Source organism: Lissotriton vulgaris, chromosome 1_1 (genome assembly GCF_964263255.1).
Source record: "Lissotriton vulgaris chromosome 1_1, aLisVul1.2, whole genome shotgun sequence".
In the NCBI taxonomy this organism is placed as follows: domain Eukaryota; kingdom Metazoa; phylum Chordata; class Amphibia; order Caudata; family Salamandridae; genus Lissotriton; species Lissotriton vulgaris.
Genome location: NC_141685.1, coordinates 313,431,746 through 313,459,188, shown reverse-complemented (window position 1 = coordinate 313,459,188; position 27,443 = coordinate 313,431,746). Strand labels below are relative to the sequence as shown.

At 47.9% G+C, this 27,443-nt stretch overlaps 1 protein-coding gene across 1 annotated transcript in view; it reads left to right on the top strand.

Annotated features, from left to right (window-relative positions):
- The window catches only part of LOC147747107 (vitamin D3 hydroxylase-associated protein-like), a 329,790-nt gene that overhangs the window by 270,536 nt on the left and 31,811 nt on the right, over positions 1-27,443 (top strand). The window contains exon 13 of the mRNA XM_086952358.1: positions 5,296-5,404. Within this exon, the coding sequence (XP_086808484.1) occupies positions 5,296-5,404 (109 nt within the window). The remainder of the gene's footprint in view (positions 1-5,295; positions 5,405-27,443) is intronic.

Below are 27,443 nucleotides of genomic sequence, written 5' to 3'. Positions count from 1 at the left end.
GGGGATGCGGACTCTCTGGGTTCTTCCGGCGAGGAATGAGATGATCCAGTCCAACGCTTTTCCTTGAATTCTGATGTTGCTGAGGCGTTCTATGAGGGTGTTATGACAGACTGGATCGTAGGCGGCGGAGAGGTCGAGTAGGATGAGGGCAACTGTTCTCCGTTGTCCAGAAGCGTTCGGATGTCGTCTGTAGCAACGATGAGGGCGGTTTCGGTGCTGTGTTTAGCTCGCAACCTGGACTGTGAGGGGTCAAGTGAATTGTTGGATTCAAGGAATGCGGCGAGCTGACTATTGACGGCTTTCTCGATGACTTTGGCCGGGAAGGGGAGGAGTGAGATGGGGCGGTAGTTCTTAAGTTCGGAGGGGTCAGCTGTGGGTTTCTTCAGAAGGGCGCTGAGTTCGGCATGTTTCTAGCTTTCTGGGAAGGTAGCGGAGTTAAAGGAGCAGTTGATGACATCGCGGAGATGGGGTGCGAAGATGGAGTCTGCTTTGTTGAAAATGTGGTGGGGGCATGGGTCGGTTGGCGATCCTGAGTGGATGGAGTTCATCAGGCGGATGGTGTCTTCAGTCGTGATTGGGTTCCAGGCGCAAAGGTTGTGAGAGTGTTGTTTTGGTTCCGCGGTGGGTGAAGTGGGTTGTTCTTTGGACAGGTTTCCAAAGCTGTTATGAATGTCGGTGATTTTGTTGTGGAAGATGGAGGATAGGGAGTCGCAGAGGGAGTGATGTCGTTGGTGTTGGCGGTGGGGTTGGTAAATTCTCTGACGTTGAATAATTCTTTGCTGTTGTGGGTGTTGTTGTCGAGTCGATCCTTGAATTTCTTGGTGGATCGGATCAGTTGGTGGTGTTTGTGGGTGGCGTCCTTGAAGGTGGTCAGGTTGTTTGTGGTTGGGTTTTTTCTCCAGGTTTTCTCGAGGGTACGACATAGCTTCTTGGATTTCTTAAGGTCATCTTAGACCCAAGGGGCATTTTTGCTACCTTGTTTGACTTGGTGGTTTTTCTAGGGTGCTAATTCGTTAGCGCAGTGGGTGATCCATTGTGTGAGTTTGGTGGCAGCTTGGTTTGGGTCCGATGATATGGTGGGGGGGTTTTGGTTAAGCGAAGTGAAGAGTTGGTAGGTGGTGATTTTGTTCCAGTTTCTTCAAGGAATAGGTTGTTGTGGGATGTGGGTCGTGGTCTTTTTGTAGCTGAAGTGAACGCAGCTGTGGTCCGTCCAATGGAGGGCTGTGGTGTGATCGAAGGAGATGTGTTTGCTGGAGGTGAAGATAGGGCCGAGCGTGTGTCCGGCAAGGTGGGTGGGGGTGTTAACAAGTTGTTTGAGTCCGAGATTAGCCAGGTTGTCCAGAAGGGTGGCGGTGTTGTTATCGTTATTCTTTTCTAGGTGGAAGTTGAGGTCTCCCAGTAGAATGTAGTTCTCGGAGGTGAGGGCATGTGGGCTGATGAAGTCAGTGATGTCTTCATTAAATTGTGTGCCGGATCCTGGTGGTCTGTAGATGAGGGTGCCTCTGAGTGTGTTCCTGAGGTCGGTGTGGATCTGAAAGTGAAGGTGTTCGGAGGTCGCGAGGTTGTCGTCGGAGCTGGTCGTGATTCGGATGGTGTTCTTATGCACGATAGCGATGCCTCCTCCTGTTTGGATGGTGCGGTCTTTTCGGATGATCTTGTACTTGTCCGGGATGGCTATGGCGATGTTGGGTGCTGATGAGGCGTTCACCCATGTTTCAGTTAGGAAGGCGACGTCCGGCGATGTAGTGTCGAGGAGGTCCCAGAGTTCAGTGGCGTGTCTGTGGATCGAGCGGGTGTTCAGCAGGATGCACTTCAGGTGGTTAGAGTCGGAGCTGTGTTTAGAGGGAGTGGCTTTGGTGTGGGTTCTGATGCAGGTGTACTTGCAGAAATGGCAGGCGAATGGTCCGTGGGTGTATCCTGGGGTAGCTGTGCAGCATTGTGCAGTGAGTCTGTGGTTGAGGGCAAGGAGGGAAGCGGAGTCGTACGTTATGCGGGTCGAGTGGATTTTGCAGGGGCCAGGGGGTCTGGCGCTGGGCGCAGTCCAGGCGCGGACGGGCGTAGACGGGCTTACCTTTGGCGCACCTTCGGCGCGCATGGGCCGCGACCGCTGCGCGTGAACGTCCGCGCAAATGCATCTGTCATAAGTGGATAGTGGAGGGGGGAGGGGCGAGGGAGGGTCAGCTGGGAGGCGGGAGCGGGGCGGAGTTCAGGGCAGGGAGGCTCAAACAACAACAAACAAGATGGCTGCAAGCCAATAATGAAATCGGACTGGGGCACGATAGACAAATGCACGAGGCAAATGGCAGTGGCGTCGGCACAATCAGGCAAATTAAATCAGCAGGTAGCACAATTAAAAGTTGGACTAGCGCACCTTGGCAATACGCGCTGCTATCAGGAATACCTTAGCGATAAGCAAATAATTATGCAGGCTATCAATTACGATCCGATAATAATGCAGGCAACCGATTTACACTAAATATAATGTGCAGGCTCAAGCAGTGCAGGGCGAGATCGCTAGTGTACCCTGTACCAGGTGAAGGCGTGGAGCAGCTTGTGGAGCGACCGCTTCTGCTGGTAGCAGGACGGTTGGAAATGTCACCAACTTGAGTTGGTCCTGGTAATTAAGAATGGTGTTTAAGCAGGTTTGGGGTAATAGTCCTTTTTAAAAAGCATTATGTGGTCGCTGAGCCCTTTTTTCATGGATTCCTCACTGCCTTCCCTCTCTATTCACAGCGTTCCTTTTGCCGAAGCTTACCACTTTTCACATTGTCTCTTCCCAGTTCCCGGCCTAATGCATGGGACACTATTGTGGGGCAGTAGAGACACTTAGGTGGGCTAATTTCAAAATAGACCTCTGGAATAAATCTTAGATGCAAACGTAGGCCCAGAACGTTCATGTTGTTGCCCCATATTTATTAGACATAGAAACAAAAGAGGTTTCTTTATTCATTCGATATTTGAAGACTGGCCAATGTATGCGTATTTGCTGTTTTTGGTTAATTCTATTCTCCTCAGTTGATTAACACCACCTAATTACACAATCCATTCTCATATTCCCTTGCCCGTCTCAATGTTCTGGGAGTTATCTCAGCTCCTGACACCTATTTTTAGAGCATTTGCCAATCATGGCAGAAAGTGCCAGTCCTGTTGCCTGTTTTGTATATTCAATCCACAGGCGAATAGCCCCCACAAACCGTGGGAAATCACCAGCCAGTACTCACATCTTCAATAGGATTTCTACAGAATCTTCCACTTGATACAGGTCTTTAGATGTATATAAAGGCGCTTGTATCCTTTATGTTGGCTGAAAGTTCCAATTCCCACTCATTTACAGCTGTCCTTTACTCTGCTCCACCTCCCTCCTCCCTGAAGCTTACATGCACTTATACTCTCCCCTCACCTGGAGTTTCTTCTTAGTGCATACTGTGAATAATATGCTATGTTGTGCACTTTTCTCAATGACACGTGAATCAATGAGCTTTTCTGTACCTTACTGAGATTCACATATACCTGTCCAGCTTTATGGAATTTTTATTTACTCTCCTATGTTGTGAAGCTGTATGGCAATATTTTCCTCCATGCCTAGTGTGATTTTGCTCAGCTTGTGTCTTGCCGCACCATGTTGCCTATGCATCCATATGTACATCACTCTACTCCTAAAGAAATGGCAACATGTTAAAATGTGTTACTAAAGCTGTTGTGGTTCCCTTAGTTGGGCACACACATACTCCATTTCAAGATAGGTGTGAAGGATCCATTTATGTTTTAGGATATTATCCTGGTAATATAGCAGATGGTTATCCACTTGCAGGATAGATCTGTGTATAATATCTGGTCTAAAGTTTGACTCATTAGATAACTCAGAAGGTTAATGCTCCTGGTGCAGAGAATTGCAGGTAACCTGTAGGGCACATATTTCTGCTTTATGTGAGAACGATCAGTGGATTAAACCATGTTTGCACATATCTTTGTTTAACCTACAAGTCAGAGGTTACAGTCAAGTAAAATAGATCAGTGTGTTCTGCACTCGCTGTACACAGCTGCATGCAACCAGCTAAGCATAAGTTTGAATGCCTGGGTTTACCTGGGTAGTAATACATTACTTTGTTTAGTGTCCTATATACATGATTTTTCATTTAATATCACACACATGCGCACACGCGCACATACACACACACGCACACACTCACAAACACACACCCCCCGTATTTCAAGGGTAAAGTAGAATCAGTCCAAGCCCAAGCATTTCTCAAGATCAGCAAATTAACTCTGCAATAATCGGTATTGCACTTCCATCATGGTGTACAGTATGATGGGCACTGCCCTGTGTTGAACATATAAAGCCAAGCTAAATACTTTGGGTCACATGATTTGGAAATGCACACAGCGTAATAACTTTTGAAGTGCGGATTTGTATAAGGCTTGTTTGGTCGTTGAGCACAATATAAATTGGTCTTTTATAGTTCTCTGGTTCCACTTATTGCCACCTACATACATTTAGGACATGTTCTTCAGTGTTGGTCAAAGTGAGGATTTATAGCCAACAAACTGAGCATGAAAAATTGAAAATCGAAAATCCCTCCTATTTTTAAGGGTTGGATTGAGAAACTGTTGATACTGTAAAAATATCAACACAGTGTATTCCATGCAGAATACAGCACACATAGCAAGAGGAGAAGTTAAGATATTTCTCGTCATAACACCTGTGTCATGTAGGTGCCCCATTTTGGCACAAACCCAGGTTTACAGGTCTTTGTAATGGTTCTTTTATATTTCAAACTATTTATTTTATCTGTTTGAATTTCATGTGCTGCTTAATGTATTTGTATTGTATTTAAATTGCATGTATATAGCGTTTACTACCCCTGGCTAGAAAACAAACACAATATATGATCAAAAGTTATTAATTACTATCATTGGTGCATTTTATGTATTTTTCTATCAAACTAAGATGAAACTAAATTTTAAAAGCTCAAAATGTCTTTACTGTAGAATTTTGTTCCTCAGTTTTTATGTATTTGGCCCCTTTTTGCGTTCTTTCCTACTTCCTTTCTTTTTTCTTTCTCTCTCTTTCTTTCTCTTTTTTAGTTGCCTCTTCCTTCTTTCTTATTTCTTTCATTCTTTCTGAATGCAGCCACAAGACACATTGTGGCCATTTTGTAGAGCCCAAATTGCCTTGTTAACTGTTAATCAGGAATTTAGTCCTGTAAGAATGTTCTACCAAAGTGTACTATGAACATCTCTAACAAACGTTTTAATTTTGCAATAATGTTATATTTTACTTACCTCTCCTAGAGTTACCGTGAGGAGTTTGCGGATAAATGGAAATCCCTGAAGTTGGACGTTCTACTGTGCCCTGCCATGGGCCCTGCTTTGACCGTTGGCTTTCTGGGAAAGATGATTGGTAACTTTCAAGTGATCTGATTTCTTAATCATTTAGTGAATAGGTACTGTCTTGCAGTGGCGTTGCTAGACCTCCGGCTGCCCCGAGGCGGCCGTATGAAGAACCGGGGGGGGGGGGTTGGGGGGAGGGATGGTAAGGGGGTGTGACTGACCGCCTCAGCCCCCCCTTGCTATGCCACTGTTGTCTTGCAATGAAAAGTGTGGGCTCCATTCCTGAGAACTTCGGTAAGAGCATTATTGCATTATTTCAATGAAACGTCCAAGTACTGCAACAACCCACTCAGCCTCCTCCTTCAATCCTAAACTTCTGCTCTCATTGGCACAATGATCCAATTCACATTCCAGAATGCACCGGTAACAGTGAAATTCCTCTCTTTACATTCCACAGATGACATTATATGCCTCACACAGGAAATTCCCCACACACTATTGTGTGCACTTTCAATCACACTGATGTAAAAACATTATTTTACACACCTGATGTTTAACAAAATGGAGAAAAACTAAACAACCCAAGAATAGTTAGTTAAGCATTTGTAATTGTATGAATGATCTAGGAATGTTCACTTGTTTTGAGGCCAAATTCTCTTTTACATCTTATGTTCATCTGAAAAGTCCTCCCTGAAAATCACCCCATTCTAGATGAAAACTCCTTTATGGTTCCAACGTCCATTATTGGTAAGAATAGTTTCCAATTGTCTCAAGCACTGGTTTCGTAAAAATACACAACCCTTCTATATACTCTTTGTCAATTTTATACTTACCCAGTGACCCACAGATACTCCTATTGCTTCTGTTTTCAAAGCAATCTTCACCCAGCCATTTTTACCATTTTTCTTTCAAATCTCTTTCACTCAGAACTTCATTCTTCTTGCCTTTCCTAAACACCGCAATGTTGGGGTTCTTACCCTTGAGGACCACAATAACAGTTAGCCCTGAAATGGTAGGTGGTGTTAACATGTATGCTATTCTTTTAGTCACCACTTTCTGTCAGTTGATCCCATAGGGTTATCGCATTTGCACATTCCTTCATTATTATGTAAAGGTATTGACTCATATCATTAGCCTTAGGTTGGATAGAGAAGGCTTTTTAGTTCTATGCTTTTCAGTTAAAACATGTTGTTGTACATTGTATATACTTGCTGTGCTATTTTCTCTTTCCCCTTTAAGTGTTATGTAGAATGTGAGTGCATTCTAGTATGGCTCGACCAGTGTGTTCCAGACTTGTCAGTTAGGGTCTGGCTGGCTGGTGAGGTTGACGTTGTTTCCTTGCTCTGCTGATTAAAGCCATTAACTACAAGTAGTGCTCTTCGTTAGTTCTCGTTATTACTTTACTACATTTGGCGACGATCCTGGTAGCTGGCAAGATGAGGAGAACACAGGAGTACGAAGAAAGTACGGGAGAGAGCAGGATACTGTGTGAAACAACGAAAGCTTACCTCGCCGAAGGATGAATCCGCGTGGTGCAGGAATTTGAGACGTCGTTCGGCGTTCGATATCTAGGGAAAGGTATTTTGGGCAAATCCCCGGCCGTTGACGTCCTCGGCAAACTGTGAGTGCGCTCGAGCGCCGCCTTCGCGTGACTGCTGGCACTTCTGAGGAAGGTTTCTTAGCAACCGCGGTGTGTTTTCCAACGCCTGCGTGTGGCTGTGACATGGCATTGGACCCTTGTTCTACACGTTCTGCTACACGTCCTCACGGCGCATGACATACTGACGCTCGCGTTCGAGCTAGTGTGTCGTCATCATTGGTGCGCCTTGTGGGCTATCGGTAAAGGCGGTTGGCAAATGCGCTTCGCTACGAGAGTCATTTCGAAGGTGGTCACAGCGATCGGACATACGAGCGAGTATTCGATGACACACTCATCTTGTCAGAAGCCTACTTTGGGACAGTAAGTGAGGAATTTATTGAAGTGAGGGTCATCCCTGCGCTCACAGTTTCTTACAAAGGATTATATTCGCTCTGATCTTTGACATTCAACCAGTCAGAATTGTAACCCCCATGAGTGACAGATGTTTGCCATTTAGGTTATAGTGTTACGTGGTGTTGTGGGGTGCATTCAGTTGTGTCACATGTTGGGGGGTGTTTTGTGTTACAGGTTTCCATCATGGCTCAGCAGGTAGTGGTGGCTCTACCTCCACAGTTCTTGAGTGAGCCCGGCACACCATCTATTTCGTGGGAGGATGGGATAAAAATGTTTGATCATTATATTGAAGCGTTGGATGGTCAGGATTTCTCAGCGAAACGGAAAAAAGCTTTATTGTTAAGTGCTTTGGGGAAGGAGGGCCAGAGAGTGTTTCGATATCTACCTCAAGCTTTGCAACCTGGACAGTCCACTGTGGATGAATACAAAGAGGCTGTCACAAGACTGGAAATAAGGTTTGCTAAGGAGGAGAACTTGGTCATGAATAGGTATAAATTCTACATAAACAAGCAAAGAAGCGAGGAGTCCATAGATGATTCCGTTAAACGTCTTCGTGAGCTTTCAGTTAAATGTAACTTCGGGCAGATGACTGATGAGTTGATACGGGATCAACTCATCGTGCAGTGCAATAATAGAAAAATTCAGGAGAGGTTGTTGGCTGCCAAGAATCCTCCACTAAAATTAGCCATTGATTTAGCAAAGGTAGTGGAGGAATCTGAGAGGTGTATGAGGGAATTACAAAAATGTAACTCTCAGAGTCAGATATCTGCAGTGTCTGAACGATTGTTGGATGATGAAATTCATGCTGAAGATGACAATGTAGCAGCAATCAAGAGTAAGAGTAAGAGTTTGCAAAATAATTTTTTTTCTAGCAGAGTGCCTGGGAAGATGTGTATGAAGTGTGGGAGCAATACACATACTTCTGAGGCAAGATTTTGTTATGCCAATAACAAAGAGTGTCTCAGTTGTGGTAAAATAGGTCATTTTTCAAGAATGTGTCGCAATAAGTTCAAGTAAAAAATTGCTGTTATTGAGGATGAATCTGTAGATATCAAGAGAGATAGGAATAAGATTTTAGTGATTGAAGACTCAATTCCTGATGTTGTCACTTTTAATGAGGTGAGAGAGAACAGGCCCAAAGCCGACTTTGTGATTGATGGCCATACCGTTAGTCTCATGGTAGATACTGGATCAAGGTATACCATCATACCTGAGGATATGTTTGTGAGTGTGTCGCGTGATGTTCCTTTGAATGATGTTGACATATGTCCCATGAGTTATCAGGGTGATACTATTGATCTAATAGGATGTTTTGACTCTGACATCATTTTTAAGAGCAGGTCTACACATGGTAGGGTTTATGTCATTTTGGGTTGGATTTATCAGTATGACCTGCATAAAATGGTGAATCTTAGGCCGTCGGTACAAGTCATGGTTGTTGATAAGTACTACGTTGAAGACATTGTCAATGATGAGAAACGGGTTTTTAGGGAGAAGTTAGGTGAGTTAAAAGATTATGGGGGTCATTAGGATTGCGGTTTTTCCGCATCCTCGGGGCCGGCGGAAGCCACCGCCGGCCCTGAGGATGCGGAAAAACCGCAGCGGACTGACCAAGGACCCACCGCCACATTAGGATGGCTGGTGGGTCCTGGTTTCCATCCGCAGCTTTCCCGCCGCGGCTGGCTTACAACCGCGGCGGAAAAGCTCTGATATGGTGACGGTGTCTCTCAGACACCGTCCGCCACATCAGGATGGGATTTTAAAAGTGCTTTTCCGCGGCGGGTTTTCCGCCGTGGAAAAGCATACGTATCTTCACCTAGGGGGCCCGTTGCGGGCCCCCTAGGTGAAGGGGGGGTGGGGGGTGCACATGGGGGGTACCTATGGTACCCCCCTGCATTTGCATGCAGAAAGCGGCAGGCACCGCGCGGTGCCTGCCTCTTTCTGCATGCAAATGCAATGCGTGCATTTTTAACATTGCCGCGGGTGCAGCTTGAAGCTGCACCCGCGGCAATGTTAAAAATAGAGGATGTGACCGCCAGGGTGGCGGTCACATCCTAATCGCACAGGAGGGGACTCCGCAGCCCATGAGGACGTCCCCTCCTCCTCAACGATCGCGGACGGACGCAAGTCCGTCCGCGATCATAATCGGCCCCTATGTCCATAAAATTCGGATCAAAAGTAACTCTGTACCAGTACAGCACAAAGTGAGGAGAGTACCCCTTGCTGTTAAGGAAGAAGTGAAAGTGGTATTGCATGAAATGTTGCAGGGCGGTATTATTGAGCCCATAGAAGCGTCACCATGGGTTTCTTCGGTGGTCATTACCCAGAAGGCTGATAAAAAGATCAGGGTCTGTGTGGACCTGAGATCTTTAAATAGGTGTGTGGTTGCGGATGTGTTTCCTCTTCCTAAAATTGGGGAGTTGGTGTCTACTCTTAAAGGTGCAAGGTTCTTAAACAAGCTGGACTTGAAAAGCGCTTACCATCAGGTTCGTCTTCATGAGGAGTCTAAACATCTGACGGCGTTTATAACCAGTGAAACACTTTTCAATTCACCAGGCTTCCCTTTGGGTTGATATCGGCTGCCAGCGTGTTTCAGAGTATGGTCACTGAGTTGTTTAAGGGCATTGGTAGAGTTGTGTTCTTTCAAGACGACATACTGATTTTTGGTGACACCGTTGATGAATATAATCAAGTTTTGAAATTGGTTCGAAATAGGATTGGGGAAGCAGGGTTGACTCTGCGGATGAATAAGTGTTTGTTTTTTGTACAAGAAATAGAATACTTGGGTTATGAGATATCTTCTGAGGGAGTTCGACCAAAGAAAAATCTCAGAGAAGCGATAAAATTAGCCCTGTGTCCTTCTAATAAGGACCAATTGTGTTCCTTTATGGGATTGACTGAGTTTTATGCGAAGTTTGTTAGAAATTTTTCAGACAAGACAGCTACGTTGAGAACTTTGCTTAAAAAGGGAGTGAAATTTGTGTGGGGCGATCCTCACTCTGTCTGTTTTAACGCCATTAAGAAGAAGTTGTGTGAGGCGGGTGTTCTGGTACCTTTTGATAGCAAATGCGAGTCGATTGTAATGGTTGATGCAAGTTGCTTAGGTCTAGGGGCTGTTCTTTTGCAAAGGCATGTGCAAGGAGAGAAGGTGATTGCATTTGCTTCTCGCCCACTCACAACAGCTGAAAAAGAGGCATTGGCTGCTGCATGGGGCGTGCATTACTTTAGAACCTATTTGTGGGGGACAAAGTTTCGGATAAAAACTGATCACAAGCCTTTAGTTAGTGTATTGTCTCCGGGAGGTACAGGTAAGGGTTCCCCTAGGTTAGTGACGCTTGCCTCTAAGCTCCAAGAGTACCAATATGACATCTCATACATTCAGGGCTGGTGCAATGTGCAGGCGGATTGCCTTTCTAAACTTCCCATGGCTGGTGCGGGCATTGGTCTTGGAAATTTTGAGGGTCAGGAGGAGAGTGCTGTTGCTTATATTCATGACATTGTACAGTTAGCTGAAGGCACCTTTACCAAGGAAGAGTGGCTCCTGGCCATGGATAAAGATGTGGTGTTGAAGGAAGTTATAGACATGGTTAAACTGGATTTGAAGCGTTAGAGTTGTGTTGCACCTTCAGTACGCCTGTTTATTAATATTTTGGATGAACTTTCACTTTATGGTGATGCTATTCTTTTGAGGGGTGATAGGTTTATTCCTCCTTTTGATCTAAGGTGTAAGTTGATAAAACTGGCTCATGAAGGGCATTTGGGTCAGACCTTTACCCAGCGTAGGATCAAAGCCGATTTCTAGTGGCCAGGGATTGACACGCAAACGGCTTCGTGGATTGAAAACTGCCTTACTTGTAAGGAAGGTGAGAAAAGGTTAAAGGTTGCCGGTAGCCATAATGAGTCTCACATTGTGTCCCCGGATCAAGCTTGGCACAGTGTCTGTCTTGATTTTATTGCCCCCATGGATGAGTTGCCAGTTTCCTATAGTTTTGCCATAGTAGCCATAGATGTATTTTCTAAATGGCTTTTTGTTGAGTTTGTTAAAGAGATTACGACAGACTGTACTATTCATTTTCTCAAGAAATTGTTTTTGGATGAGGGCTTTCTGTCTGTACTTATAACGGACAATGGCACCCAGCTCACTTCCAATAAAATGAAGTTGTTCTTATCTGGCTGTGGAGTGTCACATCACCGCACCACTCTTTACAATCCTCAAGGGAATGGCCTTTGTGAGAGGATCAACATGGTGGTGAAAGGCATAATACAAATTCCATGTTTATCTAATTCTTTCTCCAATGAGGTGGATCAAGAGACGGTGTGGGCTTATCGCACTACTGCTCATGGGATGGATGTAAAATGTCCTTTTGGGCTTATGCGTGGGAGGCGTGCTGGCACAAAACTTACACCCTCTTGGCTTAAGAATCATCAGATGGAACATTCTTGTTCCTTATCCGGCAGCTTCAATACGAGCAGGTTCTCTGTGGGTGACTTGGTGAAGGTTAAGCCAGGTAGGATAACCAAAGGTCTTGCCAAGTTCAGAGATCCTTTTTCGGGTTAAAAACTTCTTTCCTGATTATGTTCTGTTGGAGAATGGTGAGAAATGGAATGTACGCAGAGTGGCTCTGTATCAAAGATTGGTGTCTAAAAATAGCTCTGTGCCTCTTTTGCGTGATTGCGTTTCTAGTCATAATGTGTTAGTTCCTTCACAGGATACTGGTTACATATTTTCCTCCTCTGAGGAAGCGTGTGAAACCTTTAAGTTCAAATGCTTTAAATCGCAGGGAGGATGGTTGTGGTGATGCTTGTGGTCAGGTCAATGTGGACGATCATACCAACGATCATAGGGTGGTTTCTCAAGATCATTCACCTTCACGTAGTATTAGATGCGACTCCACAGACTTCCTCTTTATTTAAATGATTACATATGTTAGTTCTTTGTCAAAATGTTTTACCCTAAGGGAAGGGGGGGTGTTGTACATTGTATATACTTGCTGTGCTATTTTCCCTTTCCCCGTTAAGTGTTATGTAGAATGTGAGTGCATTCTAGTATGGCTCGACCAGCGTGTTCCAGACTTGTGAGTTAGGGTCTGGCTGGCTGGTGAGGTTGACGTTGTTTCCTTGCTCTGCTGATTAAAGCCATTAACTACAAGAAGTGCTCTTCTTTAGTTCTCGTTATTACTTTACTACACATGTCTCTATTACAGCTGAGGTCTGTTGGATATCAATGTGAGTAAAAATACTTTTGGGAGTTTCACCACTCTGACATTTTTTCTCATTAATCGAGTGATCATCTTCACCTTTAGAAAAATGGTGAACAGATACCATCAGTTATTAAAATATTGTATGATTGTCCTTACCACCGCAAACCGACCCATAATATCCAGCCAGAATCCACACACAAGACATTAAAAAGAAAGCTACCAACCAAAGGGTCTGTCACTTTGCTTGAGTAAATGATCTTAGGATGCAGTCATTTAGAGTTATCAACTTATCTCTACTGCACCACGTATGATGTTTTCTGAGTAACTGTCTATTAATAAGCCACAGAAGTATTTTCAGCCAGTCATTCATTTCTCAGCAGCAAACTACTGGGCATGCCTAATTCTCCTTAATCATAAACTATGTTTTCATTACATTTCCTCTTAACATGTACACAGTTTTTTTAATTTCTGATCCTTTAATAGAATCAGCCTCTGACATAACCCTGCAAATAAGAAAGAACTATTTATATTGAATGGTCAGACCTTAAACCTTACTAAACTGCTCGAGAAGTAAAAGTAAACACCCTGAAGCTTGTTTTTTTACTCTGCCTAGAAATGGATCCCAAAGACTTGTTTCAAAGTCTTTTGATCAGTTCCAACTTTGAAACACACCCGAAAAAAATCACAAAACGCCCTCGACACTTAAGTTATGACCAAGGTCTTTGCCTTTCTCACAGCAGAGAAGATGCCTCAATGTGTTATGGACTTTCAGCAAACATCTCACTGATCTGCACGGTACAGGCTTAAATGCCAGCAAGACTAACTAAGCCTGGATGGATAATTGAGTATAATTTACTTGGATAATAGCACCACCCATTTTTAACAATCCTACACATGGTAAAGACTAACATTATGCATTGTGTAACATGCAATTTATTAATCTTGCTATGTATGTCATATGTAATTTCTGCAACCAACGCAAACCAAAGGGGGCTGCTACCACTACACCCCACACACCCATGTTCATAGGTTTGCAAGATAAACAAAGCTAATTCTTTTTTTGAGAAATCCCACACACATGACAATGTGTTCTGGGATAAGATTTACAAGAAACTGATGCATTTGTACAGACGCGTCAGTTTCCCTGCGGCTCAATGCAAAACCCTTGCGCCACCATAGATGCGCCGTATTTACAATACGGGAAAAAGACACGGGAGTATCACCCGTAAACCTAGTTGAGATCAGAGTAGTTATGGAAAGAATATACAACAATATCTCAACCGGATTCAATTATAAATAGATACACTTGTATGTACAAGACATTACAGATAGAGAACAGAAAAAGAGAGACTATGAATCAATCATTAAATATGTCAAAGACATCATATATTTTAGAAGACTGGATAAAACACAACAGTTGTAACAGCACTGTTAGGCAAAAATGCATAAACAACCCTACAAGACTAAGTGCACATTGTGCTCGTGATGGGATGTGACGGCGCAAGTGACACGGTGAAAAACACAGCGATAGGCACAAGGTGAAACGTAATATACAATATATACAAAATGGTTGGTTCAATAAAATGATTTCTTTTGGAGAAATAGCTATGAATCAGTAGCATCTTTTTTTCCAAAAGACGAACGTGCGCCACAAGTTTAAAAATTTTTTTTATTGGTTTATTTATTGGCATTTCGACAACTTACAATCAAAGAGCACAAAAATGGCATTTGTAAGACAATAAAATCACAGTAACTCACTGTCATGGAAACATTAATCAGAGGCTGAAGCACCACTCCCAACTCAGGCGAAGATGTTGTCACATATATAATACACTTCATCATCTCAGCTATCGTCAAGACCTCCCACTCCCACCTCATCACTAGCAGCAAAAGTCTAATTTGAAGTACTTTGGACCAGGGTTTCCACGCCCATGTGTTGTGATACGTCCTTCCGTGTACCCCCCGTCCCCGAAACTGAATGCGTGTCACTTGAGTCACCATCACCCTGTACAGGCCCCCTCTCCAGGTATAGCGCCCAGTAGTTCTTAGGGCGGTTACAGGGAGGTAGTAGAGCTCACTATACTGTTCAGTTTGGGTGCAGCAATATAACATGTCATTAGACCATTTAGCTAGTGTCGGGGTTGGCCCCCGCATCCAGGTGAGCGCGACACATCGTTTGGCGACTGAAAAGGCCATGTCCACAAGCCTCCGTTGCGCCGGCGCAATATCCTTAGAATACCTCAGAAGCGCCAATAGTGGGGATAGGGTCAACTACAGGCCTGTGACTCTATTCACCTCGCCATATACCGCACACCAAAAGTCGGCGACCTTCGGGCAAAGCCAGGCCAAATACAAAAAATCAGCAGACTTTGCTCGACATCGTTCACAACCAGGGCTCTCTCGTAAGCCCTATCGGAACAAGCGCTCAGGGGTGTAATAGACCCTATTAAGGAACTTGAAGTGCATTAGACGGTGGCGTCCATTAAGGGACACTCTCTTAACATTAGCGCAGCAGTATCTCCATTTTTCCTCAGGGAGGTCAATGGCAAGATCAGTCTGCCACGCTAGGCGGGGCTTAGCATAATGCGTAGTCCACTCTGCTAGTGTGATGCGATAGAGGCCCGAAATTAGTTTAGCCGGTGTCTTAGCCGTGACTACGAAGTCATATGCCAAGACGGTTTAGGGTTCTGTCAGATCCTCTCCCAGTAGCCCCCTCAAGGCATGTCTCACCCTATGGAACTGGAAGCGAGGGAGGAGCAGGGCTCCAGAGTCGTCCCCCGGATTTAAGTCTTCCCAGGTGCAAACCTTACCGTTAGTGAAGAGGTCGCCCATATTTTTGAGGTTCAGTTTAGTAAGGGCAGACAATACACCTTTATCCTTACAGGGGCTAAGCCACGAGCACCAGACAAATTTCGCTCCCGGAGCATACAGCAGCGAACAAGCCTGAGCGTCCATAAGGTGATGCAAGGCATGCGTCACGATGTTTAGAGAGTCTAGGATGCCCGTCCAACGGTCTCTAGGTCGGGGCATCAGTGCCGACAACGGAGTCGGATCGGCCACTATTGGTTAGATACGCAGATGCGGTGCGTCAGCCGGGCCATGCATCCAACCATACGCATGTGCGCCCTGTGCAGCTCGATAATATAGCTCAAAGTCCAGAGCATGTAGGCAGTCTTCTTCGTAGGGGCGGATAAGGATATCCTATGCTACCCTGGGCTGTTTCCCAGCCCACCCCAGGCGCAACATGTTAGAACTGGGGGTCTATAGTTGGCAGAGGTAGGTACCACTGTTCAAATATAGACCCTTGATTCTAGTCAGGGTAAGGAGGAAACCCTCTGAGATAACCCCTGCTCACCCTCTAGGTAGCTTGGCACGAGCAGTCAAGGCTATTCAGGAGGCAATGTGTAAAGTATGTGTACTAACACTCACAGTAACACAGTGAAAACACCACAAACTGACTCCACAACAGTTTAGAAAAATAAAGGTATTTAATCTAAACTACACAAGACCAAAATGACAAAAATCCAACATACACAGTTCAAGAATATGGTTTCAAAAGAGTTCTTAAGGTTGAGATAAAAGTTCTTTAGGTTGCGATAAAATAATCCACAGTTGCGTGAAAAGTTGACAGTTGCAACACGTTTAGCTCACAGTACCTTTAGTTGCGACAATGTTCCAAAAGCAGAAGCTGGTGCGTTGGAAAACAAGGGATGCATTGCTCCTGAGACCCTGGGGAGGCGGTTGCGACAGCCCCGCTGCAGCAGCGGGCGCGTTGCGACGAATCCGGTCTGTATGGGGAGTAAGGCCACTTGTATGGATTCCGGTGCATAGGTTCCGTAGGAAGTTTGTTCTCGCAAAGGCACGATGCGACGATCTTTGGAGTTGCGACGATCTCCGGGGCGACGATGCGCGGACCAGCGGTGATCTTCTCTCTCGCAGCTCCTCGATGCGATGGCTTCGGCGATGACTCTCGCAGTGACGTGATGCGGTCCGCAAGCAGGCGGTGCAGTGATCTCACCCAGCGACGACAGGCTCTGCGACTATACTCGCAGCGATGTTAGACTTCCCGCACCGATCGGGGCGTCCCACAAACGAAGGATGCAACGGCTCTGACAGCGGCAACAGGCGATGCGACGATCTTGACCTTCGTAGCGGCGGGAATTTCCTTGCACTGTCGGGGATGCGCTCCATACTCCAGGAAGGACAGAACTCTCTCAGTAGAGCTCACGGGAAGCTGGGGGTGAAGCCCTTTTGTTCCTAGGACTTCTTCTGGCCCTTGGAGATTCCTTCAAGCAAGGGGACACAGCACAAGCAAAATCCTTCCCCTCTCCTTGGCAACAAAGCTACTGCAGGTCAGCCCTGGCAACACATCAGGCCAGTCTTCCTTCTTCAGTATTCCAGCTTGATCCTTGGCAGAGGTTCCTTCTTGATTCCAGGATTATCTAATTTTCTGTTGTCAGGGGTCCTGTACTTATACCCCTAATAGTCTTTGTTCTCTTTGTGCATGTGGGTCCTGAGCCCGGTCTGAACCAGTTCTGGGTGTTTCTTGAGTACTTTGTTTTCCTGGCTTCTCCTTTCCTTTCAGAGTGAGGGGCAGGGTTGCCAGGTGCCCAGCAGGAGGTGGAGCCAGCATTGTGGCAGGCAGGCACAGCCCTATTCAGGCCCAGGTGCTAACTCCTCCCACCACTCAGGTTGCAAATGCAGTCATTCAGCCTAGGACTCAGCCGGCCTCCCGGGGAATCCCCAGCCCCTGTCACTCTTAAACCAGACAGTCAATACACAAACAGGCCAAGGCACACAGAAGGGTCAGACAAGAGAACAGAAACTTTCTAAAAGTGCTGTTCTCAAACACAGGATTTAAAAACAACCTTTCCTAAAAGATGTGTTATTAAATTCTGAGTTCAGGGATACTAGACTCTTATGTCCTATCTTGTTCCTATGGGAAGAAATGTTGGTAGCACTGTAGCCAGCATCCCCCATGTTAACCTATGGAGAAAGATAGCCTTACAATAGTGAAAAATGAAAATGGCTGTAATTCACTACCAGAGCATGTCACCTGCACCAGTACATGCTCTATCTTTCACATACACTGCACCCTGCCCAGGGGGGTGCCTTGGGCCTTCCATGGGGTGACCAATGTGCACAAAAAGGGATGGGTTAGGCCTGGTCAGTGGGGGCACCGACCAGGGGGACATGGCAGTTCACAGACTGCACACAGGCACTGCGGTGGCAGGCCTGGGACACCATTTTGGGGCTACTCATGTCTGTGGCACAATCAGTGCTGCAGGCCCACTAGTAGAGTTTGTCATCACCAGCCCTGGCACACTCAGTGCACTTTACTAGGGACTTCATGGTGATACAAATATGCCAATCATGTAGATCCAATCACAATAACAATTTACACAGAGAGCATATGCGCTTTAGCGCTGATCAGCAGTGGTAAAGTGCTCAGAGTCCTATTGCCAACAGCCACGGGTCAGGAAAAATAAGGGAGGAAAAAGCAAAAAGTTTGGGGATAACCCTGCAAAAAGGGCCAGTTCCAACACACCAGAGCATGAAGCTGCCGAAAGAAAGCTCCCGATAAGACCATTGGAATATTACTAAAGAGGAATAGAAAGCGGGGAAGAACTATCATTTTTAGCAACAAATGCAGCCCATTAATGACAAGGGAAGCCCTATCCATTTATTCACATCATCCTCCAGCTTGGAAATCGCCACCCCGTAATTCTCCCTGAGGACCACCTGCGAGTCCGTATGTAGACGGATACCCAAGTAACGGACCGAATCTGTGGTCCACTGAATGGGATATTCCGAAGCAATTCTCCTAGTAGCAGGGGTAAGGGGAAACATTATGGTCTTACTCCAATTTACGTGTATCCCTGAAAGCGAACTGAACAGCACCACCTCTCTGAGCACCGTCGAGAGGTTGTACTCCGGCCGTCGCACATAGAGCAGAGTGTCATCCGCGTACGTGGATACTATCAAGTATGCGGGGAATCGGATACCACGATGACCTGGTACTCGCGCAAAGCACAGGCGAGAGGTGCCGCGACTATGGCGTATAGGAGGGGTGAAAGGGGGCAGCCCTGTCTGGTGCCACAGCCGATAGAGAAGGGCTCAGTCGTGAGCGAACCTATGCGGACCCGCGCCCTAGGGGAGGCGTAGAGTATTTTCAGTAACTGGATGAAGAGGTCCCCTAGCCTCATACGTTGCAGCCCCAGGTGAAGGAAAGGCCACTCGACCGAATCGAAGGCCTTTTCCATATCCAGGAAAACTGCAACAGCAGGCACATCCTGGCGCGTGTGCTGGAATGCCGCAAACACGGTTCACAAGTTATAGGTCAGGTTGCGGTTGAGGACAAAGCCCGCCTGGTCGGGATCTACAAGCGTAGGAATCAGTGGGCTGAGGCGGTTAGCGATAATCTTCGTGAAGATCTTCGCGTCTACATTGAGCAGCGACAACGGCCGATAGGAAGCGCAGTCCTCGGGAGGCTTCCCGGGTTTAAGGATAGCTACAATAATAGCTTCCCGCATCGTTGGGGGCATTTCCTCCGCCATTTGTTCGATAAGTGTCAATAATTTGGGTATCAGCAAATCGGAGTACGTTTTATAAAAGGAGGCCGGAAAGCCATCACTGTCCGGCGCGCTGCCGGCCTTCATTGACGACAGTGCCCAGACAACTTCTTCTCTCTCAAATGGGTGAGCAAGGAACTCTCAATGGGTATTGGTCAGCCAGGGTAACTGGATATGCGTTAAATAATCAAGGATACGTTCCTCCGGGGCCGGACCCCTGGAGGCGTATAATGCAGCATAATATTCCTCAAATCTGGCCGCCACCTGTGCCTCGGTCAACTCCTCCTCAGTTAGTGGGGATCTCAATGTGGGCGGCGCCGCGCAGTGCCTGCGTTGCTTCGCCATTTGCGCCAAAACTGCCCCGGGTGTTCCCCCTCTCCGTATGATCTAGCAATGGCATATTTCCCAAGGTGTTTCACCTCTGCATTCGCCTCATCGTGATATTCGCGAATCGTTTGGGCAAAATCCCGAGTCAACTCAGCGCCCGAGTCAAGGAGGCGACATGCTTCTATATCCTTTACTCTGTTTTCCAGTAGGGACAGGCGGTCTCGTATGGATTTGAGGAAACCTGCATGTTTTGAGATAGCAATCCAACGCATATAAGCCTTAAAGGCTTCCCAGACAGTCATAAAAGAATCTACCAAACCCTGGTTCCTGTCGGAAAAATCCTCAATGGCAGTCGCCAATTCTTCCCGAAAGGCGCCGTCCAATAGCGCATACGGGGGGAGGCGCCAGGAAAAAGGGGGAGGTCGTCTCGCCGGGCCCCTAAGTGTAACAAGCACCGGGGAATGGTCCGAATAGGTGCGGGGCAGTGTAACACACGATTGCACCATGGAGAGGAGAGGAGAGGCGAGGCGAATAACCAATAATCTATACGGGTGTGGATATCATGGTGTGCTGAGTAGTGCGTGTATCCCCCTTGTGTCGGGTGTCTAGTTCTCCACACGTCATGTAGTCCCAGACGGGTCATTTCAGTTTCAAGAACTCGGGCAGAGGCTGAAGGGCGTCTGTCAGGGCCGTCTGACCTATTAAGCACAGGCTGGCGTATCATATTAAAATCACCGCCCCACAAGACGTTCTCCACGCAAAGTTCCCTAACCCTTGAGGCTAAAGTCAAGTAGAAGAAGGGCAGTCAAAATTAGGACCATATGAGTTGACTACGTGAAAGGTCATGCCTTTACCGACACATTTCGTGATGACATATCGCCCCTCAGCGTCCGTGGCTACTGGTGTCAGTGTCAGGGGGGCCTTAGGGTTCACCCAGGTTAGTACTCCCCTGGCGTGTGAGGTGAATCCGGCAGCATGTAAGTGATTATGTAATCCCCTGTAGTTTAGGGTCGGGCTGTCCTGGCGTAAATGAGTCTCCTGAAGAAGTGCAATATCAATTGCGTGTCTCGAGAGATAGTGGAGAACATGTCTGACCTTCCTGTGGTCATTTAATCGTCTAAAATTCCATGTCAGAAGTGTAATAGTATCGCTATCATGCAATTGCTGTTTCACGGTGGGTGGTAGTGTGAGCATAAGCAAGCAGATAAAACCGTCCGTGCCATTAGCCAATGTGCCCGTCGTGCCATGTTCTCGCCAATTGCAAAAAACACAGTTGATGGACAGAATGTAGAACAATGTCATACATTCACCCCAGTACAAGGATCTGGGCCTAAATCCATCGTTTTTTTGCACTCCACACCACCCTGGGTCAGACACTGGCTATATGCAAATCAGCTCTGACCCTGTGCCTCATGGGAACAGTCCAGTCCGAACTACCAAGCCATGTCTTTCCCAGACCGGAATCAAGTATCCAAGGACCGGTTTCTGGCTATCAGCCTTCATCAGCCTGGATAGCTTGACTCCAGTGGTGTGGAGAGCCTGGACTCACGTCTGAGTATACCCAGCACACTCGGGGTGAAAATTGCAAAAAACACAATTGATGGACAGAATGTAGAACAATGTCATACATTCACCCCAGTACAAGGATCTGGGCCTAAATCCATTGTTTTTTTGCACTCCACACCACCCTGGGTCAGACACTGGCTGTATGCAAATCAGCTCTGACCCTGTGCCTCATGGAAACAGTCCAGTCCGAACTACCAAGCCATGTCTTTCCCAGACCGGAATCAAGCATCCAAGGATCGGTTTCTGGCTATCAGCCTTCATCAGCCTGGATAGCTTGACTCCAGTGGTGTGGAAAGCCTGGGACTCACATCTGAGTATACCCAGCACACTCGGGGTGAAAATTGCAAAAAACACAGTTGATGGACAGAATGTAGAACAATGTCACACATTCACCCCAGTACAAGGATCTGGGCCTAAATCCATCGTTTTTTTGCACTCCACACCACCCTGGGTCAGATACTGGCTATATGCAAATCAGCTCTGACCCTGTGCCTCATGGGAACAGTCCAGTCCGAACTACCAAGCCATGTCTTTCCCAGACCGGAATCAAGCATCCTAAATCCATCGTTTTTTTGCACTCCACACCGCCCGGGGTCAGATACTGGCTATATGCAAATCAGCTCTGACCCTGTGCCTCATGGGAACAGTCCAGTCCGAACTACCAAGCCATGTCTTTCCCAGACCGGAATCAAGCATCCAAGGACCGGTTTCTGGCTATCAGCCTTCATCAGCCTGGATAGCTTGACTCCAGTGGTGTGGAAAGCCTGGGACTCACGTCTGAGTATACCCAGCACACTCGGGGTGAAAATTGCAAAAAACACAGTTGATGGACAGAATGTAGAACAATGTCACACATTCACCCCAGTACAAGGATCTGGGCCTAAATCCATCGTTTTTTTGCACTCCACACCACCCTGGGTCAGATACTGGCTATATGCAAATCAGCTCTGACCCTGTGCCTCATGGGAACAGTCCAGTCCGAACTACCAAGCCATGTCTTTCCCAGACCGGAATCAAGCATCCAAGGACCGGTTTCTGGCTATCAACCTTCATCAGCCTGAATAGCTTGACTCCAGTGGTGTGGAAAGCCTGGGACTCACGTCTGAGTATACCCAGCACACTCGGGGTGAAAATTGCAAAAAACACAGTTGATGGACAGAATGTAGAACAAGTTCATACATTCACCCCAGTACAAGGATCTGGGCCTAAATCCATCGTTTTTTTGCACTCCACACCAACCTGGGTCAGACACTGGCTATATGCAAATCAGCTCTAACCCTGTGCCTCATGGGAACAGTCCAGTCCGAACTACCAAGCCAATAACACTCCTTTACATACAAACCACAACAAAACAACCCCCCTCACTTGCAATCAGCAGCAGAAGAGAAACATGTGATTCTACCCAGTCACCCACCCATGCCTGCCCAACCCCAACTCAGCCGTGTCCCAGCACCCCTCCTATCCCACACCCTACTGCGTACAGCCTAGCAGCCCTGATGAGTCTCACCTCCTTCACGGTGTGACGAAACACGTGTCGGCTGGCTATTATTTTCTGTACTGACCAACAATTAATTTATAAAGACTTCTTTACGTACACAAACATTTGTGCTTGCCTTTTGAATTTTGACATACTTTGCCTTCTTGTATGTAACATTGCGTCCTGACATAAGGACAACCTATCCTTCTAGCGTGTGCACAGGATCCGGTTTTTCCTCTAATTGGTCTAGGCCTCCCTATACACAGGGGTGCTTTTCTACCTGGGTTTGTGTTCCCCTGTCCTGTTTTGCATGGCGCGTGCCCATCGCACAGACATTATAACTCAAGAGATCATACTGCTCAGAGCGCTACTGCTTCCTGTTCTCTCAACTCAAACCCTCCTCCCAACAAATAGCTTTAGCGCAGTGTCGCGGTCTCTATAATTAAGGAGCTTGGCCACAATGGGACGCGGAGGAGCCCCCGGCTTAGGTCTCGGGCCCAAGGTGCGGTGCGGTTTTTCTATGACAAACATCTCCTAGAAGGCTATTTCTCCCAGCAGTCGTTTCAAAAGAGATTCTACGAAAAGTTCCATGTTACCAATCTGCGTACTTTCCGGCAGGCCCGTAATTCGTAAGGACGGCGCCTCCAAATCCTCTGCTTTGTCCTGTAAAAGTTGGATCACCTTGCCCAGTTGTTTATGCTCTGCGTCCAACGTCGTCTGCGCCTCCTCGCCTATGCGGTGCTCCGACATATCGAGACGTTCGGTGTGTTTGTCGAGCCATTCCATTATCTAGTCCATGCGATACGTGAGGGCGTCTATTTTGGTCCCCAAGGAGGTGATGCCGCCCTGCAAATTCTTTTCCATAGCTAGCAATATGCATCGAATGTCCGGTTCCGTCGGCTCTCCATCTACGGCATTCCCAACCCCATCATGCTCCTCACAAGGCGGGGGGTCGGTGGATTTAGGTTTTTTGTTATCAAATGTCAGTTTAGGTTGCGAGTGGTCTGGATGTCCCATGGCGGCACTACTGTCCCTCGTTCCAGCCAGATCAGAGTCCCCAGGCCTCTGGGAGCCCACCAGAACCTAATGCAGAGCGGCCTCAGTTATCGCAGACAGCATAAGAACGGGATGTATACCAGAGGCCTCCAGAATCCCGACCAAGGCCCACGTGGGGGTTCGGCTAAGTCAAGTCAAGTCAAGTCATAAAATGTATATAGCGCACTATATACCCAGAGGGTTTCAAGGCGCTTAGGGAGGGGAGGAGGATTATTTGTCAAATATCCACGTTTTAAGTTGCTTTCTGAACGCTAGGTGATTCTGGGTGAGGCGAAGGTAAGCGGGGAGTGAGTTCCATGTTTTGGCAGCCAGGTATGAGAAGGATCTGCCTCCCATGGTGGTTTTGTTGATGCGAGGGACAGTGGCGAGTGCTTGGCTGGAAGAGCGAAGTTGGCGGGAGGGGGTGTAGAAGGACAGTCGAGAGTTGAGGCAATCTGGTCCGATGTCGTAGAGTGATTTGTGTGCGTGGGTGAGCAGTCGGAAAGTAATCCTCTTATTGACGGGTAGCCAGTGGAGGTCTTTAAGGTGACCAGAGATGTGTTCGTTGCGTGGGATGTCTAATATGAGCCTGGCTGAGGCGTTTTGGATTCGTTGTAGTTTCTTCTGGAGTTTAGCGGTGGTACCTGCGTAGAGGGTGTTTCCGTAGTCCAGTCGGCTCGTGACTAGAGCGTGGGTGACTGTTTTCCTTGTTTCGGAGGGGATCCAGCGAAATGTTTTTCTGAGCATGCGAAGGATGTTAAAGCAGGAGGAGGAAACGGCGCTGACTTGTCTGTTCATTGAGAGTGAAGAATCCAGGATGACGCCAAGGTTCCGTGCGTGGTCTGTCGGGATGGGTGCATTTCCGAGGGCTTCCGGCCACCAGGAGTCGTCCCATGCAGAGGGGGATTTACCTAAGATGAGGATTTCTGTTTTGTCTGAGTTCAGTTTCAGACGGCTTTGTTTCATCCATTCGGCGACTTCTTTCATTCCTTCGTGTAGGTTAGTTTTGGCGGTGCTGGGGTCCTTGGTGAGAGATAGGATCAGTTGAGTGTCATCCGCGTAAGAGATGATGTTGAGGTTGTGTTGGCGGGCGATGGCCGTGAGGGGGCTCATGTATACGTTGAAGAGGGTGGGGCTGAGTGAGGATCCTTGTGGTACGCCGCAGATGATTTCAGAGGCTTTGGACTTGAATGGTGGGAGGCGGACTCTCTGGGTTCTTCCGGAGAGGAATGAGGTGATCCATTCCAGTGCCTTTCCTTGGATGCCGATGTTTCTGAGGCGTTGTAAAAGGGTGCTGTTGCAGACTGTGTCGAAGGCTGCAGAGAGGTCGAGGAGGATGAGGGCGACTGTGTCTCCATTGTCCAGTAGAGTTCGAATGTCGTCTGTTGCTGCGATGAGGGCGGTCTCAGTGCTGTGTTTTGCTCGGAAGCCGGACTGTGATGAGTCGAGGGATTTGTTGGCTTCGAGGAAGGCGGCGAGCTGGTTGTTGACAGCTTTCTCGATGACTTTGGCCGGGAATGGAAGAAGCGAGATGGGGCGGTAGTTTTTGAGTTCGGTGGGGTCAGCTGTGGGTTTTTTCAGAAGGGCGGTGAGTTCAGCGTGTTTCCAGTCTTCTGGGAAGGTAGCGGAGGTGAAGGAGCTGGCCAGACTATCCCACTGAGTCACCAAGGCCCACGCGGTCCAGGGTGCGCCGCTCGTCAGGCTCCGCAGCATGGCTATATCAGCTCTCCAAGCCAGCGATGGTGGGGGAGAGGAAACGCCAAACCCCCCCACTTAAAGAGGAACGCTGTTCTCTGTTATCGCAGCTCTCAGGTAGCCATCACTGGTCCCCGCCGCCGATCCAGCAGAGGCTGGGGGGACCCCAGCCGATGTTGCTGCCCCCACAATGCCAAGCAAGAACAATGGGCAGGCACAGGGAATGACCGCTGGACACCCGGCGGCACGGGCCGCGCTCCGCCTCCATGCACGCCTGCCAGAAAGCACCCCAGCGGTCGGGAGTCCCGGAGGCCCAATCAGAGCCGGGCGCTTGAGTGGGTCACCGCAGCTGCCCAGGGCTCCACAGGCGGCGCGGCTCACCCAGCGCGGTCCCCCCGCTCCCCGCCCCTCACCGGTCTGGGGGTCCTCCATCGCTCTCCGCAGCCTCAGTCTCGGGACACCTCTCTGCCAGCGAGCCAGCACGTTGTCGGTGGTTCAGCACACCAGTGGTATCGTCCAAACCCACAGCGGTCCCCACTCTACGCGCCACTTGGCCAGGCAGGCCAGAGCAGCGCTCTCCGCTGTAGCCCTCGGAGGAAATTCGCCTGTAAGGTGCTCCTGCCGTTCCGCAGCACCCAGTCAGCTTTCCGGTGCACGGAGGGCACTGCTATCGTCAGGATAAATGTCAGGATCGTGAGTTAGGCGGAGGAGCTAACGGCTCAGGCAGCCATCTCTGTCGCAGGTTAGCTCCGCCCCACGAACGTGCGCCACAAGGTGGGTCAACGGCGTTTCGATCCTTTCAGTTTAGTATCATCATCAGGACCGGTTGTCAAGTAGATAGGTGCTGTGAGGATAAATTGTAGGTATCAGAGCGGCTAAGGGCGGGTGACAGGGGGCGCGGGTAGGGGGCGGGGGAGAAAAGGGGGGGAAATGGAAGGGAGGGGTTCATGGAGGGGAAGGGGAAAGGGAGATTGAAAGGCCTACTTGTCGCAGTAAATTCAAGCAACCCAGGAGGTAGGGGTTAATCTGGGAAGGGGTAGCAGCGTCAGGAGATGTCTGCAGACGATAGCGTGTCGTGGGAAAGAATCCTAAGGGTAGAGGAAGTAAGGGTTGGTAACAGCATGAGCAGGGAAAGACGAGGTGGTGAAGGGACCAGCTGGTAGACAGGAAACTCACCTTCCGGTGAAGCTGGGGGAGCAGGGTCGGAGCCCCGATCCACTGCACGGGGGACAGGAGGATACCTGATGGGAGGAGGAATGAGAGGGGGTAGGAAACAATGTATGCGCCAGGGTGGATGTGACAGGAATGGTATTCCCAGGAGTAGAGGCTTACCTAGACACAATCTCTGTGGCCGAAGAAACATCCGCGAAGGGTTGGGGGGTAGGATGCGTTCTGTAGAAAAGGGAATGGAGACGGGTTAGGGGTAAGTCCGTGTGCAAGGTTTGAGGCACAGGGATTGCGGTCAGAGGATAGCCACGGCTTACCTAAATGGCGCTTCTGTAGTCAGGGAATGAATCCAGTGGTTCTGGGATGTAGCACCGGGCCGTCACCGTCGTGTGCGGGAAGCGGTGTTTCGGAGCAGAGTACGTGGAGCCAGGATTAAGAGCCGGCAGCGCAGGCTGGTGGGAGGCTCGGGCGGGGAGGCACGCAATGACGTATCCGCGCGTGGATAGGTCGCTAGGAAGGTGGGGGGCGTTACTAGGGATGTTTTGTGGCCGTCATGGGTGCAGGAAAAAGGGAAAGTGAAAAGTTACTGAGTATGTGAGGTCAAGGAAGGACGGCATTGTACAAATAATAATGTGGGACTAATAAGTAATATCAAGGCAATTGAACTGCCACAGTGGAATGAAGGACTGATTGATAATAACAGGGCAATTAAGATGGTACAATCTGCAAGGGAAGAATACCGAGGTCCATAGACTCAATCAAGGGAGGGACAAGGCACTTGGGAAACAAGGACAAGGTAGAAACCTCAGAATAAGCGGGCATGTAAAAGCCAATTACATGTAAACATTAAGAGGGGGCAGGGGGAGGGGCGGGCAGGGAGGCAGGGGATAGCGTATGTGTGTGTGGATAGGTTGCAGGGGAGGTGGTTGGGCGTAGGTAGGGACGCTAAGTGGTCAACAAGGGTGCAGGAAGGGGAAAGTGAAAAGTTACTGAGTATGTCAGGTCCGGGATGGGTGGCATTGTACATTTGAAAATGAGGGACTGAAGAGAGGCAACTGAATTAGCTCAGTAGAAGG